Source organism: Coregonus clupeaformis, chromosome 11, assembly GCF_020615455.1.
Source record: "Coregonus clupeaformis isolate EN_2021a chromosome 11, ASM2061545v1, whole genome shotgun sequence".
Lineage (NCBI taxonomy): Eukaryota > Metazoa > Chordata > Actinopteri > Salmoniformes > Salmonidae > Coregonus > Coregonus clupeaformis.
This window is the reverse complement of record NC_059202.1, coordinates 51,094,438-51,113,011: the sequence shown is the minus strand read 5'-3', so window position 1 is coordinate 51,113,011 and position 18,574 is coordinate 51,094,438. Positions and strand designations below refer to the sequence as shown.

At 47.2% G+C, this 18,574-nt stretch overlaps 1 protein-coding gene across 1 annotated transcript; it reads right to left on the bottom strand.

Moving 5' to 3' along the window:
- Positions 1-647: 647 nt before the first annotated feature.
- LOC121577185 (netrin-4-like) lies at positions 648-17,844 on the bottom strand. The gene is given in 10 exon segments (XM_041890951.1): positions 648-653; positions 7,291-7,457; positions 13,149-13,250; positions 13,253-13,438; positions 15,139-15,322; positions 15,563-15,704; positions 16,483-16,715; positions 16,800-16,925; positions 17,231-17,348; positions 17,459-17,844. Coding segments are annotated over 10 exon segments (1,644 nt in total). The 5' UTR covers positions 17,839-17,844.
- Between the last annotated feature and the right edge of the window lie 730 nt (positions 17,845-18,574).

Here is an 18,574-nt window from a genome sequence, read left to right as displayed (position 1 = left end):
CCGTTAATAGTCTTTGGTACAAGGACATAGTCTAACTGATTATGTCATAGTAAAGGAATACATCATGTCTCTCCAGCCAGACCAGGCCAGCAGTTACTGACCTAGCTACTCCTTAGAGACAGCAACACAGGACTTCTTATGCCTGTTGAGTCTGGGTCAAATACTGTATGTATTGTCAGCCCTTCAAGATCTAGATCAGACACACAGTGAAGTCAATTCATCCCTTACTTTAAGTAGCTCAATGTTTATTTGGGGATTAATAAGGGGTTGTTGGGTTGTTTACTAATGAGAGAAACGCATGGGGGTTAGTTTCTGTTAGCTAACTTAAGTCTCCCACAACAACCTGATATGGAGTGGAATCGGTGTTGTAGCGGAGGGTAAACTCAGTTCACCTTTCAAATGCTGAGTACATATTAATCTCTTAACTTCGCCAGAGTTCTTCCGCTGCAGTGAACCATATGATTTGACCACAATTGCACCCAATAAAATAAATATATTGCATTAGGGTATCACCTCTTTTTACCCAAGGCACTCAGGGTTTACCCACCAGTTTTTCTACCACTACATCCCTGAATGAAATAGAAGTAGGCCTTATGAAGACACACCACCATGACAGTAGGCAGACCTCGTTATGTCATATTTCGACCTTAAACCTGACAAAGATCCAATTACATCAGATATAATGGTTGAGAGAGGACATGCGTGGAGTCAGTTCATTTCTAAACTGAGAGTGTCTTGGTCAGTTCGGTGCTCTAGAGTATTCCCTCTGTCAGACAGACAGGGGAGTGGGGGAGCACACACACACACACAGGCAAGAGGGGGAGCTCAGGGAACTGAAGAGATTAGCCGATTTATCCCTTTAATGTTTTTTAAAATTCTCTCTTCTGTTCTCTCTCTTCTACCTGTTTGGGCCTACTGAGTTCCAGTCTATGGTTGAATGGCGGGAACTCGGTCTACCGCCCAAAACCACTCCCTTTTCCCGGGATAAATAACTGCGAGAAACCAATAAATTATAATAAATTATTTATATCAACAGCATGACGTGAAATGGAACTGTTAAATTATTAATAAAATCTGCCTTCTCTAAGGCCTTCTCTCTGCTCTCTGTATGATCAATGAACGCTCATGGTGGGGACAGACAGCCCATCTCAGTATGGAGTGCAGTTCACAATGAACGTAGACCTATGAACGTAGAAAACAGCCTGTCACTCAAATATTGTTGCTTTAAATCAGAGCATGCGCGAGCAGTCTCTCTCCATCAATTCCATTCAAATAGACACACTACTCATTCAAGAGTTTTTCTTTATTTTTACTATTTTCTACATTGTAGAATAATAGTGAAGACATCAAAACAATGAAATAACACATATAGAATCAAGTACAAACTAAAAAAGTGTTAAACAAATCAAAATATGTTTTATATTTGGGATTCTTCAAATAGCCACCCTTTGCCTTGATGACAGCTTTGCACACTCTTGGCATTCTCTCAACCAGCTTCACCTGGAATGCTTTTCCAACAGTCTTGAAGGACTTCCCACTTATGCTGAGCACTTTTTGGCTGCTTTTCCTTCACTCTGCGGTCCAACTCATTCAAAACCATCTCAATTGGGTTGAGGTCGGGGGATTGTGGAGGCCTGGTCATCTGATGCAGCACTCCATCACTCTCCTTCTTGGTCAAATAGCCCTTACACAGCCTGGAGGTGTGTTGGGTCATTGACCTGTTGAAAAACAAATGATAGTCCCACTAAGCCCAACCCAGATGGGATGGCGTATCGCTGCAGAATGCTGTGGTAGCCATGCTGGTTAAGTGTGCCTTGAACTCTAAATAAATCACAGACAGTGTCATCAGCAAAGCACCCCCACACCATAACACCTCCTCCTCCATGCTTTACGGTGGGAACTACACATGCAGAGATAATCCGTTCAGCCACACCGCGTCTCACAAAGATAAGGCGGTTGGAACCAAAAATCTCAAATTTGGACACATTTTCACCGATCTAATGTCCATTGCTCGTGTTTCCCAAGCAGGTCTCTTCCTATTATTGGTGTCCTTTAGTAGTGGTTTCTTTGCAGCAATTCGACCGTGAAGGCCTGATTCACACAGTCCCCTCTGAACAGTTGATGTTGAGATGTGTCTGTGGCTTGAACTCTGTGAAGCATTTATTTGGGCTGCAATTTCTGAGGCTGGTAACTCTAATGAACGTATCCTCTGCAGCAGAGGTAACTCTGGGTCTTCCATTGCTGTGGCGGTCCTCATGAGAGCCAGTTTCATTATAGCGCTTGATATTTTTGCGACTGCACTTAAAGAAACTTTCAAAGTTCTTGAAATGTTCTGTATTGACTGACCTTCATGTTTTAAAGTAATGATGGACTGTCATTTCTCTTTGCTTATTTGAGCTGTTCTTGCCATAATATGGACTTGATATTTTACCAAATAGGGGTATATTCTGTATACCACCTTGTCACAACACAATTGATTGGCTCAAACGCATTAAGAAGGAAAGAAATTCCACAAATTAACTTTTAAGAAGGCACACCTGTTAATTGAAATGCATTCCAGGTGACTACCTCATGAAGCTGGTTGAGATAATGCCAAGAGTGTGCAAAGCTGTCATCAAGGCAAAGGGTGGCTATTTGAAATTACATGTTGATTTGTTTAACACTTTTTTGGTTACTACATGATTCCATATGTGTTATTTCATAGTTTTGATGTCTTCACTATTATTCTAAAATGTAGAAAATAGTAAGAATACAGAAAAACCCTGGAATGTGTAGGTGTGTCCAAACTTTTGACTGGTACTGTATATATTACCTCAATTACCTCAACTAACCTGTACCCCCGCACATTGACTCGGTACCAGTAACCCCTGTATATAGCCTCGTTATTGTTATTTTATTGTTGCTTATTTATTTTTTACTTTAATTGATTTAGTAAATATTTGTATTAACTCGTCTTTTTCTTAAAACTGCATTGTTGGTTAAGGGCTTGTAAGTAAGCATTTCACGGTAAGGTCTACACCTGTTGTATTCGGCGCATGTGACAAATAAAAGTTGATTTGATTTGATTTGAGTCTTCAGAGGAGAGTATGCAATATCCTGGATGACTGGTTGGAGTTCTACCGAATTGCCACATAACAAGGGTTTAGATACATTTGTTAAATAAAGACATTCTCTTTTACAATAACAGGTCAGAGAGGGTAAAGAGCTTTCTGTGTGTGTGTATGTATGTACAGTCGTGGTCAAAAGTTTTGAGAATGACACAAGTATTGGTCTTCACAAAGTTCGCTGCTTCAGTGTTATGAGATATTTTTGTCAGATGTTACTATGGTATACTGAAGTATAATTACAAGCATTATTGAAAATTACATTAAGTTTATGCAAAGAGTCAATATTTGCAGTGTTGACCCTACTTTTCCAAGACCTCTGCAATCCGCCCTGGCATGCTGTCAATTAACTTCTGGGCCACATCCTGACTGATGGCAGCCCATTATTGCATAATCAATGCTTGGAGTTTGTCAGAATTTGTGGGGTTTTGTTTGTCCACCTGCCTCTTGAAGATCGACCACAAGTTCTCAATGGGATTAAGGCCTGGGGAGTTTCCTGGCCGTGGACCCAAAATGTCGATGTTTTGTTCCCCGAGCCACTTAGTTATCACTTTTTCCTTATGGCAAGGTGCTCCATCATGCTGGAAAAGGCATTGGTCGTCACCAAACTGTTCTTGGGTGGTTGGGAGAAGTTGCTCTCGGAGGATGTGTTGTTACCATTCTTTATTCATGGCTGTGTTCTTAGGCAAAATTGTGAGTGAGCCCACTCCCTTGGCTGAGAAGCAACCCCACACATGATTGGTCTCAGGATGCTTTACTGTTGGCATGACACAGGACTGATGGTAGCGCTCACTATGTCTTCTCTGGACAAGGTGTTTTCCGGATGCCCCAAACAATCATAAACGGGATTCATCAGAGAAAACGACTTTACCCCAGTCCTCAGCAGTCTAATCCCTGTACCTTTTGCAGAATATCAGTCTGTCCCTGATGTTTTTCCTGGAGAGAAGTGGCTTCTTTGCAGCCCTTCTTGACACCAGGCCATCCTCCAAAAGTCTTCGCCTCACTGTGTGTGCAGATGCACTCACACCTGCCTGCTGCCATTCCTGAGCAAGCTCTGCACTGGTTGTGCCCCGATCCCGCAGCTGAATCAACTTTAGGAGACGGTCCTGGCGCTTGCTGGACTTTCTTGGGCGCCCTGACGCCTTCTTCAGAACAATTGAACCTCTCTCCTTGAAGTTCTTGATGATCCGATAAATGGTTGATTTAGGTGCAATCTTACTAGCAGCAATATCCTTGCCTGTGAAGCCCTTTTTGTGCAAAGCAATGATGACAGCACGTGTTTCCTTGCAGGTAACCATGATTAACAGAGGAAGAACAATGATTTCAAGCACCACCCTCCTTTTAAAGCTTCCAGTCTGTTATTCTAACTCAATCAGCATGACAGAGTGATCTCCAGCCTTGTCCTTGTCAACACTCTCACCTGTGTTAATCATAGACATGATGGCAGCTGGTCCTTTTGTGTCAGGGCTGAAATGCAGTGGAAATGTTTTTTGGGGGGGATTAAGTTAATTTTCACGGCAAAGTGGGACTTTGCAATTAATTGCAATTCATCTGATCACTCTTCATGACATTCTGGAGTATATGCAAATTCCCATCATCAAAACTGAGGCAGCAGACTTTGTAAAGGATTTGGTAAAAGACCAAGTCCATATTATGGCAAGAACAGCTCAAATAAGCAAAGAGAAACAACAGTCCATACGGTCAGTCAATACAGAACATTTCAAGAACTTTGAAAGTTTCTTCAAGTACAGTCGCAAAAACCATCAAGCACTATTATGAAACTGGCTCTCGTGAGGACCGCCACAGGAAAGGAAGACCCAGAGTTACCTCTGCTGCAGAGGATAAGTTCATTATAGTTACCAGCCTCAGAACTTGTAGCCTAAATAAATGCTTCACAGAGTTCAAGTAACAGACACATCTCAACATCAACTGGTCAGAGGAGACTGTGTGAATCAGGTCTCTATGGTCGAATTGCTGCAAAGAAACCACTACTAAAGGACACCAATAAGAAAAAGAGACTTGCTTGGGCCAAGAAACACGAGCAATGGACATTAGACCGGTGGAAATTTGCCCTTTGGTCTGGAGTCCAAATTGGAGATTTTTGGTTCCAACCGCCGTGTCTTTGTGAGACGCGGTGTGTGTGAACGGATGATCTCCGCATGTGTATTTCCCACCGTAAAGCATAGAGGAGGAGGTGTTATGGTGTCGGGGTGCTTTGCTGGTGACACTGCCTGTGATTTACTTAGAATTCAAGGCACACTTAACCAGCATGGATACCACAGCATTCTGCAGCAATACGCCATCCCATCTGGTTTGAGCTTAGTGGGACTATCATTTGTTTTTCAACAGGACAATGACCCAACACACCTCCAGGCTGTGTAAGGGCTATTTTACCAAGAAGGAGAGTGATGGAGTGCTGCATCAGATGACCTGGCCTCCACAATCCACTGACCTCAACCCAATTGAGATGGTGAAGGAAAAGCAGCCAACAAGTGCTCAGCATATGTGGGAACTCCTTCAAGACTGTTGGAAAAACATTCCAGATGAAGCTGGTTGAGAGAATGCCAAGAGTGTGCAAAGTTGTCATCAAGGCAAAGGGTGGCTATTTGAAGAATCTCAAATAAAAAATATATTTTTATTTGTTTAACACTTTTTTGGTTACTACATGATTCCATGTGTTATTTCATAGTTTTGATGTCTTCACTATTATTCTACAATGTAGAAAATAGTAAAAATAAAGAAAAATCCTGGAATGAGTAGGTGTGTCCAATCTTTTGACTGGTACTGTATATATACAGTGGGGAGAACAAGTATTTGATGCACTGCCGATTTTTCAGGTTTTCCTACTTACAAAGCATGTAGAGGTCTGTAATTTTTATCATATGTACACTTCAACTTTGAGAGACGGAATCTAAAACAAAAATCCAGAAAATGACATTGTATGATTTTTAAGTAATTAATTTGCATTTTATTGCATGACATAAGTATTTGATACATCAGAAAAGCAGAACTTAATATTTGGTACAGAAACCTTTGTTTGCAATTACAGAGATCATACGTTTCCTGTAGGTCTTGACCAGGTTTGCACACACTGCAGCAGGGATTTTGGCCCACTCCTCCATCCAGACCTTCTCCAGATCCTTCATGTTTCGGGGCTGTCGCTGGGCAATACGGACTTTCAGCTCCCTCCAAAGATTTTCTATTGGGTTCAGGTCTGGAGACTGGCTAGGCCACTCCAGGACCTTGAGATGCTTCTTACGGAGCCACTCATTAGTTGCCCTGGCTGTGTGTTTCGGGTCGTTGTCATGCTGGAAGACCCAGCCACGACCCATCTTCAATGCTCTTGCTGAGGGAAGGAGGTTGTTGGCCAAGATCTCGCAATACATGGCCCCATCCATCCTCCCCTCAATACGGTGCAGTCGTCCTGTCCCCTTTGCAGAAAAGCATCCCCAAAGAATGATGTTTCCACCTCCATGCTTCACGGTTGGGATGGTGTTCTTGGGGTTGTACTCATCCTTCTTCTTCCTCCAAACACGGCGAGTGGAGTTTAGACCAAAATGCTCTATTTTTGTCTCATCAGACCACATGACCTTCTCCCATTCCTCCTCTGGATCATCCAGATGGTCATTGGCAAACTTCAGATGGGCCTGGACATGCGCTGGCTTGAGCAGGGGGACCTTGCGTGCGCTGCAGGATTTTAATCCATGACGGCGTAGTGTGTTACTTATGGTTTTATTTGAGACTGTGGTCCCAGCTCTCTTCAGGTCATTGACCAGGTCCTGCCGTGTAGTTCTGGGCTGATCCCTCACCTTCCTCATGATCATTGATGCCCCACGAGGTGAGATCTTGCATGGAGCCCCAGACCGAGGGTGATTGACCGTCATCTTGAACTTCTTTTCTAATAATTGCACCAACAGTTGTTGCCTTCTCACCAAGCTGCTTGCCTATTGTCCTGTAGCCCATCCTAGCCTTGTGCAGGTCTACAATTTTATCCCTGATGTCCTTACACAGCTCTCTGGTCTTGGCCATTGTGGAGAGGTTGGAGTCTGTTTGATTGAGTGTGTGGACAGGTGTGTTTTATACAGGTAACGAGTTCAAACAGGTGCAGTTAATACAGGTAATGAGTGGAGAACAGGAGGGCTTCTTAAAGAAAAACTAACAGGTCTGTGAGAGCCGGAATTCTTACTGGTTGGTAGGTGATCAAATACCGGGTGGTCCAGGACTCTGGGAAGAGGGTGATGTGACCTCTCTGGATCCTCACCTGGCTGCTGTGGTATAGGACCTTCTTTACCTTGACCTCCACCTCAGCATGGGAGCCCTGATCATGGGCCGCCACAATCCTCAGCATCAGCATTATAGAGAAGAGATAAATCAATCTCTGTTCAGTACTGTTGGCATAATCCCCATTAAATTCTGCTGGCACCATCTACTACTGCCTCAAACATGCAGTGTATTAGCATTTCCTTTTCAATTCAGTTGGCATCATTCACTACAGCCTGGTCCTGTCACAAGCCGGGTTAGAACTCCGGTCTCAGATGTGTAGAGCTGGGGGTACTACCCCTTAGCCACAGAGGAAATGTTGTAGGACCCAAATGAAACACCCAAGGCAATACTCCAGGCAAGTAGATTTAATATTCCAAAACAGGAGGCAAAACAAAACAACTCCACGAGGGGAGAAAAACAAACTAAAGATAACTTCAACAACTTACTAGGACAGACACGGTGAGACAAAGCAGGAGACACACAGTCAGGACGCAATAACCAAGTGAGAAACAAGGGGAAAACACACAGCTAAAATACTCAAGGGGAAACAAGGCACAGGTGACATAGATAAGCTAATTAGGACACATGAGGAAAAACTAAGGCAAAAAGGGGGAACACAGCTGACCTCTAGAGGCCAGGAGACAAACAGGGGAAGCAGGAAGCTGACAGGACCCCCTCCTCTAGGAACGACTCCTGACGTTCCTTCCAGAACACCCTGGCCCCAGGGTGCGAAAATCTCGGATCAACCCTGGGTCCAGGATGTCCCTGGCTGGAACCCAGGAGCGCTCCTCTGGCCCGTAGCCCTCCCAGTCCACCAGATACTGCAGAGAGTTCTGGACCCTCCGGGAGTCCAGTATCCGGCGGACTGTGTAGGCTGGCTGGCCGTCTATGATCCTGGGAGGTGGCGGGGGTCTGTGGGGGGGGGCAAAAGGAGAAGACAAGACAGGTTTAAGGAGTGAAACATGGAAAGTGGGGTTAACTCTAAGGGAGCGAGGCAGAACTAAACGATACGACACAGGGTTAACCTTTCTAGAAATGCGGAAAGGGCCGATGTATCTCTGGGAAAGCTTCTTGGATTCGACCCGGAGGGGCAAGTTCTTAGTGGCCAACCAAACTCTCTGACCAGCTCGGAAACTAGGGGCGTCCGGCGGTGGCGATTAGCCTGACTTTGGTATCTCTGGGAGGTCCGAAGGAGGGTACACCTGGCCTTCTTCCAGGTCCGCCTACAGCGTTGGACAAAGCGCTGGGCCGAGGGAACACCAACTTGCGCCTCTTCCTCTGGAAACAAAGGAGGGTTGTAACCGAACTGGCATTCGAAGGGGGACAATCCGGTGGCTGAGGACTGGAGGGTGTTGTGGGCATATTCAGCCCAAATGATATAGGTGGCCCAAGACGTGGGATTACTGGCCGCCATACACCGCAGGGTGGTCTCCAGATCCTGATTAATCCGTTCCGTTTGGCCATTAGACTCTGGATGGAATCCTGACGATAGGCTGGCTGTGGCCCCAATAAGCCTGCAGAAGGCCCCCCAAAACCGGGACGAGAATTGGGGACCTCGGTCAGAGACCACGTCCAGGGGAATGCCAAATATCCGGAAGACATGGTTCATGAGGAGCTCAGCAGTCTCCTTAGCCGAGGGCAGCTTGGGCAGGGGAATAAACCGGGCAGCCTTAGAGAAACGGTCTACCACCACAAGGATGACGGTGTAGCCCTGGGATAGAGGAAGTCCCGTAACAAAGTCCAGCGAAAGGTGTGACCATGGCCTTCGAGGAACAGGTAAGGGATGGAGCAGTCCCTGGGGTCGCTGGCGTGTCGACTTTCCCTGGTTGCACACAGGGCAGGCCTCAACGTAGACCTGCACGTCCTTCTTGATGGACGGCCACCAAAACCGCCGTCGGAGGAACTCCAGTGTGCGAGCACTGCCAGGATGGCATGTCAAGGGCGACTCATGACCCCACTGCAAGACGCGGGCCCGAACCGAGAGAGGAACGTACAGGCGACCGGCAGGACCACCGCCTGGATCGGGCTCATGGGCAAGAGCTTCGTACCCCTCTTTCTAGTTCCCACTGAAGAGGTGCGACGATCCTAGACCTCGGAATAATCGATGCCAAGGGCTTCTCTTGTACCTCGGGAGAATAGACTCGAGACAGAGCATCCGGCTTGACGTTCTTGGTGCCAGGTCGGTAAGTCAGGATGAACTGGAATCGATTAAAGAAAAGGGACCATCGTGCTTGCCGAGGGTTCATCCGCTTAGCCTGTTGGAGATATTCCAGGTTCTTGTGGTCTGTGAGAACCTGGAAAGGGTGCTGAGCCCCCTCAAGCCAATGGCGCCACTCTTCCAAGGCCAGTTTAACCGCAAGCAACTCTAGATCCCCCACGTGGTAGTTGCGCTCGGCCTCAGACAGGCGGCGAGACATGAAGGCACAAGGGTGTAATCTCCCATCCGCACCCCTCTGTGACAGGACGGCTCCCACCCCCACCTCTGAGGCGTCCACCTCCACCACGAAAGGTCTCTCTGGGTCAGGGGTCACCAGAATCGGAGCAGAAGTGAAGCGGCGCTTGAGATCCTCGAAGGCCCCTGCTGCTTCCGGACCCCAGTGAATCTTGGTCCCTCCTCCCTTGGTAAGCGTCGTCAAGGGGGCTACCACCGAGCTGAAATTCTTGATGAACTTCCGATAGAAGTTAGAAAAGCCAATGAACCGTTGAACCTCCTTGACCGTGGCAGGTGTGGGCCAATCGTGGACCGCCTTGACCTTCTTGGGATCCATCTCTAGGTGCCCGGGAGTAACAATAAACCCGAGAAACTGAGTCTGAGAAACATGAAATTCACACTTCTCAGGCTTAACGTAGAGGTGATTGTCAAGGAGCCTCTGGAGAACCCGGCTAACATGCCCCTCATGCTCCTTCAGTGACCTCGAGAAGATGAGGATATCGTCCAGGTACACGAAGACGAACAGATTAAGCATATCCCGGAGAACATCATTAATCAGGGCTTGGAATACTGCGGGGGGCATTGGTGAGCCCGAACGGCATCACCCGATATTCATAGTGTCCCGTGGGCGTGTTGGAACGCCGTCTTCCATTCGTCTCCTGGCCGGATCCGCACGAGATGGTAAGCATTGCGGAGATCCAGCTTAGTAAAAATGGAAGCCCCTTGAAGCAGCTCAAAAGCAGTGGCCATGAGAGGAAGAGGATATCGATTCCGAACCGTGATCTTGTTGAGTCCCCGGTAATCAATACAAGGCCTCAGACCCCCGTCTTTCTTTTCAACAAAAAAGAAGCCCGCCCCAGCCGGGGAAGTAGAGGCATAGATGAGGCCGGCTGCCAAGGACTCCTTAATGTAAGTGTCCATAGCTGCGTGCTCGGGGGAGGACAAGGAAAGATCCGACCTCTAGGAGGGCAGCACCCAGGGAGTAGATCAATGGCACAGTCATAAGTGCGATGAGGCGGTAAGGCAGTAGCCCGGGCCTTGCTGAACACTGTTTTGAACCGATGGTAAACACTGGGGACTCGGGAGACGTCAACAGACTCTTGAAACTGGGTACTAGGGACTGAGGAACTCTGAAGCATGCAGGTGAGTTGGCAAGTGGGACCCCAGCTAAGAATGGTGCCAGTAGGCCAGTCGATCTGGGGATTATGTCTGCATAGCCAAGGGTGACCCAGGATAATAGGATACTCGGGAGAGTCAATGAGATAGAAGGTCTCCTCCTGCTGGTGTTGAGAGATGGTAAGTCGCAGGGACTGAGTCGCCTCAGTAACTTTTCCTGGTTCCAGAGGTCGGCCATCTAAGGCTGTAACTGCCTGGGGTTGAGGAAGTAGTTGGGTAGGGATCTTAAGTTCCTTAGCCAAGGTTACATCCATAAAATCACCTGCGGCACCGGAATCGATCATAGCCTGGACCCGATGCTGGTGGCCCTCCCAGGACAGAGTGGCTGGAATAGCTAGGACCGCGTTAGTAGGAGGAGCTCTAATTTTCCCCATCACAACCCTCCTGTAGCTGGGCGGGGACAGGCGTTTCCCGAAGCTCGGGGCAAGTGGAGCCGGAAGTGGCCGGCAACCCCGCAGTAGAGGCACCGACGCTCCCTCATGCGACGTTCCCTTTCGTTGGAAGAAAGCCTGGAACGGCCTAACTGCATGCTCTCCGGGGAATCTTGGGGCAGTTCAGGAGCCGGGGCAGCTCTGAATGACGGAGTCCAAACAGGAGAAACAGAGCTGCTCAGAGGAACTTGGGACAGAGACACCTGACGGCGAGCCGTTCTCCGCTCTCTTAGACGATTGTCCAGGCGGATGGCCAAGGCTATGAGGGACTCGAGATCTTCAGCTGGTTCACGGGTGGCTAACTCATCTTGAAGGGGCTCAGATAACCCTCCCTGAAAGCAGACCCTCAGCGCTTCATCATTCCATCCGCTCCTTGCTGCTATGGTTCGGAACTCAATGGCAAAATCTGCCGTGCTCGGGGCCCTGACGGAGAGACAGTAGGCGCTTGGAAGCCTCCCGCCCACTGACAGGATGATCGAACACCCGCTTGAATTCTTCTACAAATGCAGCGTGGGAGTCACAACAGGCCTCCTGGGACTGCCACACCGCAGAGGCCCAGGCGAGCGCCTTGTCTGAAAGAAGGGTAATGAGGTAGGCAATCTTGGAACGGTCTGTGGGAAAACTTGAGGGTTGGAGCTCGAAGGTGAGGGAGCATTGGGTGAGGAAACCCTGACAAGAGCTTGGATCCCCAGAAAAGGGCTTGGGAGGTGGTAGTCGGGGCTCCGCCAACCGAGAAGGCCTGTCGTCACTGGGAGGTGACCGGGGGAAGGGGGGAGAACCAAGGAGGCGTTCAAAGAGCTGGTGAAGGGAACTCATCATTTCGGCCAGGAGTTGAGAATGTCTAGCCATCAGCTCCTCTTGTCGGCTGAGAACGGCTTCATGGCGCTGGAAAGAAGCCTCTCATGTCGAATGATCACCGCCAACAGGTCCTGGGAACTGAGTGTTTCTGGGTCCATGATTGACTTGGTTATTCTGTCACAAGCCGGGTTAGAACTCCGGTCTCAGATGTGTAGAGCTGGGGGTACTACCCCTTAGCCACAGAGGAAATGTTGTAGGACCCAAATGAAACACCCAAGGCAATACTCCAGGCAAGTAGATTTAATATTCCAAAACAGGAGGCAAAACAAAACAACTCCACGAGGGGAGAAAAACAAACTAAAGATAACTTCAACAACTTACTAGGACAGACACGGTGAGACAAAGCAGGAGACACACAGTCAGGACGCAATAACCAAGTGAGAAACAAGGGGAAAACACACAGCTAAAATACTCAAGGGGAAACAAGGCACAGGTGACATAGATAAGCTAATTAGGACACATGAGGAAAAACTAAGGCAAAAGGGGAACACAGCTGACCTCTAGAGGCCAGGAGACAAACAGGGGAAGCAGGAAGCTGACAGGTCCCAGATCTGTTTGTACTCTATAGCCAACTCCTATGGTTGTTGTTATGCATACCAACAGCCATTGGAGTTGGCTAAAATAGTAGTGGGCTAACCTCAAACGTGCAATGTATTAGATTTCAATTTTAGTCTGCAGGGTTATCTTTACATATGTCTGAGATTATTATCATCTCTTTTTACAGTAAATTCTCTGAGAAAGAGGAGTACAATGACAGGTGGAGCCACAGGAGACAATTTATGACATTAGCATTCATGGCTAATGCTAAGATTATGTAGTTGTGAAGGCTTTTCCCAGGAACTTTTTCCCACTTTTCCCACACGTATCTTTCTTATTCCCATCTACCATACTCATACTCCTTGGCACAGAATAGTTTGGGGTCGCCAATAGTCATCTCCTTACACTCACATTTTCTGGAAAGAAAGAGAGAATGTACATTACACATACACATTAGATGTCCATGTCACACAGCCTGCACCCGTAACCATGGAACCCCCAGAATCCCACAATGCATTTGTCACAGATAGGACCGCCCACACCCGGTCTGCAGGTGCACGCCCCGTTGCTACGGTTACAGAAGGCATCATCGCAACCTGAAAGCGAGGGCACTGAACCTACAGGGTGGCAGTCGCACGCTGTAGGTACAAGGTGAGAGGAGGGACAAACAGAACAGAACAGGGAGGTAGTATTAGCACATTACTAGCATTTTATCCAACATACGTAACTAATTAATTTCTTTATCGTTTCCCTTTCAGAATAGGTTTGTTGACTTATTCTGAAAATATGCACCAAGTCCATTCCAAACCATACGTCCCAGGCAAAACAGAAGCAGACACAAACAAACACACCCACACAAACATACTGTACATTCCCGATACACTAGAAATCAGGCTTCCATAAGCAGCACGGCAACAGGACAAGATGGGCGGGAGTATGCATTTAACCCTGAGGATACTCCACATACACACCCCACACACATTACTGTAAAAACAAACAGTAAATCATTCTCCCTTCACACTGTCATTTTCACTGGTTGATGGACTCCCCTCGTGAATGACCGGCTTTTAGTGTGTGTGTCCGTGTCCGTGTCTGTGTGTGTATGTGCCTGCGTGTGCATGTGTGTGTTTTCCCTTTCTCTCAAACCCAGTTTGTTCCCCAAAACAGTTTTTTTGTTCTTTAAGCAGCTGGAGCGAGCAGGCATGCCTGGGGAAATGTGCCTCGCATGGAGCAGGGGAGATTCCTCCATTGTTTGCAATTACTGTCAGATTCCCCAAAGACATTGTTGATCTTCTACTGAAAAGGACTAAAGGAATCAGTATTGTTTAAGTTGGCAATACCGTAGTTGGCATTGCGATCGAAGTGGTTCGAAAAGGTCCTATATGTCTGAACATAATGTCAGAGCTGACAGTGGGCATAACTAACCTTCCACTACCGAATGTTTTTGTTAGGGCTTAGTGCCTTCATCACACCTGATTCAACTAATCAACTGACATTTAACACCTTGATGAGCTAAATCAGGTGTTTCATTGCTGAGCTGGAGAAAGAAATGAACTTACACACAAAATAAACTACTCAAGACCATGATTGACAATCACTGCTGTTATGTAGACCATGGCAACGCATACCAGGCAATAGTAACAACATAGTAACAACAATTGAGTGGCGCAGTGGTCTAAGGCACTGCATCGCAGTGCTAGCTGTGCCACTTGAGATCCTGGTTCGAATCCAGGCTCTGTCGCAGCCGGCCGCGACCGGGAGACTCATGGGCAGCGCACAATTGGCCTAGCGTTGTCCAGGGTAGGGGAGGGAATGGCCGGCAGGGATGTAGCTCAGTTGATAGAGCATGGCGTTTGCAACGCCAGGGTTGTGGGTTCATTTCCCATGGGGGACCAGTATATATATATATTTTTTTTATATATATATATGTATTCACTAACTGTAAGTCGCTCTGGATAAGAGCGTCTGCTAAATGACAAAAAAATATATATAATAATAATAATTCAGACATAAGAGGGAGGGAGATGTGGATACCATCACAATGGACACCATCATCAACATGGAGATAGTTGCCCATGGCAACCCATGTCAGGCCAGAGTAATAACATTGTAACAAATCATTCAGATAACAGGTACAAATCATTCAATTTCTCTCTTACTTGTGCAGGAGTCAGAGGCTGAGGGTTCGGGTTAAAAAACAAATCATAACAAGGACAGACAGAGGGATAAGTGTGTTCTCTTACATGTGCAGGAGACGGGGCAGAGCTGGTGTAACAACATAGTAACAAAGCAGATATAACAGGGACCGAGAGAGGCAGGCAGAAGTATGTTCTCTTACGTGTGCAGGAGTCGGGGGCAGAGCTGGGTCTGTTGAGGTGCCTGTAGAACCCTCTCTTACAGCTCTGGCAGTGTCTGCCCTCTGTATTGTGGCGGCAGGAGTCACACACACCCCCACCACGGCATCCTGATGCCAGCCACACACCCCGGTCAAAGTGAAAAAGAACAAGATATTTGACAGCGTTCTAATCCAATGTTTCAGGTGCATCTGTTTTCTCAAAGGTACAGATAGTAGGTTTCACTCATATTTGCATCGATGTAATTTTGAAAAGGGTACAAAATTATCATGATGAGAATGTTTCTATAAAAGACAGATCACCTTGAGAGCAATGGCATCCTGTACCTATTGAATCATACAACTACTAGTGAAGACATCTGTCTGTAGCTGTGTATATTATGTAATGTACGTTGTTTTGCCTATTGACCTTCCTGGCCCTGTAAGACTCACTCTTGCATTCATGCGGTGCTCCTATGATGCCGTTGGCAGCTTGCCAAGGCTGGTCGTTGTAGAGGGGAGCACAGTGCTCACAGTGGTCGCCGGCTGTTTTGTGTTCACCTCCCATGGACCTGCCGCAGGGGAGAGAGGGAGCAGTGTATTACATATGTATTACTGGATTACTGTTACAGACAGATACACACATGAGTACAAGAGGGAGACAGAAAACAGTGTTCACACACACACACACACACACACTTAATCCCTAATCATCTTCCTACCCCTCATTGATTGACTTCCAAACCACTGTTACCTGCCAATGTTTACATGATGAGCCATTTTACAACACTGTTAGTACACTGGTGTTCCTCCATTTACAGTGAAAAACATGTGGGATGCTGTTTAAGCAATGGGGTTTTACTACACCATAATTAGGTTAATATAAACAGGTTTCCTGTAATCGGAGGTAAAGCTGTGGCTAGATATTTAGTCTTCAGTAAAGCCCACAGCCGCCGCATCAAAACACCACAACACAGATTTAGAACAAGGAGGGGTGGGAACACAAAGAGTGACAGAGACTTACACCTGAACACAGACCCTGACACACGCACATTGACCAAATACACACACAATAAAACAAACATAAAGGATACACACACACCAACATACACACAAAATGAGGCCTAAACACAAGCAGCCTCATACACACAAACACTTGGCAGCACAAACACACATACGAAAACAGTCAGGGACATTGTGTAACAGAACAAATTGTGCTTAACGATCACAGTGTTTTGGCGCATTGCTAATATGACAAAGAGAGATAAGTGGTCGGTTGTGATTTGTTATTGGTGGTGCATGTCACACTTACTCACCACATGATTGGTCCTCTGCCTGGTGGGGAGGTACCCGCCGGCTGGTACACAGTCCTCGGCATGCCCATTGCAGAGGCAGCTGCCCTTAACGATGAAGTCATAGATGGCATAATGGGCCATGGGCAGGGCATCTGGGTCTTTAGCCTGGCAGGGGCAAGGCTGGTTCTGGAGCAGACGCACCTGCAGGTTGGTGACCATCAACTGGGTCTTGGCAATCGGCCCGTAGGGGTCCAGGGAGTGCCCGGGGGACAAGGCACGGTAGATTACCTGAGGATAGGGGCAGATTGGAGATGGTCAGACACAGGTGAAGGATGGAGGGGTCGGTCAGTTAGGCTCGGGGTGGGCACCTACAGACAGGGACAGAGTGTAGAGGTTGCTCAGAGTTTGGCACGTTAGATCACCTAGAGACAGACAGGGGAGTTGGTCAGACAGGTGGCAGTGGAGGGGTTGGTCAGAGTTACTCAGGGGAGAGGGCACCTAAGGAAAGGGGCAGAGTGGAAGGGTTGGTCAGGAGTGCCACAGGGAAAATAGGAACCAGGCCTTCATCTGGTTCACCTTTCATTCTCTCTCTCTCTCTCTAACAATGCCACATCCAAAATCGTCTCAGGGAGAAACATCAGAAGAATAAAGGGAAAATTAATATTCTATTTATGCATGATGTTATCATGGGCTTTGTGTAGCTGAGTATGCGTCCTGTAATGTACGCCAACCACTGGTGTACATTACAACAGACTTCTCCCATTGAAACCAACCAGAGATCCCACAGAACCCACAACACTCACCTCTCCTAGGGCACAGGCGAACGCTCCTGAGTACTTGGAGGTACAGGCTGCCACGCTCTCCCCCACAGGAGCCTCCTCTGCCAGGCCGAAGGTGCCCTCACAGTCCCTGGCAAAGTACCTGGGTTTAAAAATAATACATACATCAACAAAATGTGTATTTGATCCCAGAGGATAGCACATCAAATCATTAATTAAAACACTTATTTCCAAAGTGGTCCTCGATGGTACCTGAGTGTCTTCCAGGTCTGTTCGTGGTCCTGGGAAAGCACCAGCAGCATGGCAGCAGGGCGGGGGGAACGGAACACCAGGATCAGGTCGGTGAAGTAGAACTCTGTCTCCAGGTCTAGATGGAGGGTCTCGGTCGCCACCCCCTCTGCAGACTGCCACCAGGTATCTGGGTATTCAAAGGATGGGTTGGTCATGGCAGTGGCTAGGTGGGCCTGGTAGGGGAGGGCTGCATTGCACTTGCTGCATTTGGGTGCTGCTGGGCAGTAAGACTCCTTGTGTGGAGAACTAGAAGTCTGCTGGTAGGAGCAGTAGGACTCTGTGGAGTTAGATCCACACACAGACTGGGTGAGTAGTCCTCGACCCAAGGCTAGGTTCCCCATGCAAGGGTTACAGGTCCTGCCAGCACAGCGCCTCTGGCTCTCCACTTCTGGAAGGAGCTGGAGAGAGAGAGAGAGAGAGAGAGAGAGAGAGAGAGAGAGAGAGAGAGAGAGAGAGAGAGAGAGAGAGAGAGAGAGAGAGAGAGAGAGAGAGAGAGAGAGAGAGAGAGAGAGAGAGAGAGAGAGAGAGAGAGAGAGAGAGAGAGAGAGAGAGAGAGAGAGAACTGAATTGAGAGAAACAGAAACATGGGTTTAGAATGGATTGGCATTAAACATGAAATCCATATTCTCCAACTAAAACGCATTTTTACAGATTTGATTACCTGGTTACCAAATATAAAATCAGCAGGACAGACATGAAATACTTTTCTAGATAGAATGCATTAGACAGCCAACAAACATTTCAAAGCAACATACTTTATAACGCTTTACTTATCAGCCAAAAGAGGAAACGCACAAAGAGGAATCACAAGTAAAGTCCACCGTCTCATCGATAATATAACATTCACTGTCGATCATAAACGGTATGTGCTACCTATCCAATATCGTTTATGTCAGTAATCACTGTTGCATAAAATGTAGGCTTTAGGTATGCGCCACCATCGCAGGGCAATTAGTGTCTTTCACTGTTTGAAATAAGTCCATGTGTTTTTCTGGGACAATAAGACATTTTAAATATGGAAAAGTTGAAGCCCCGCCCCCGCCATTTAGTAGTCTTTCCCAAGGACTGTATTGCTCT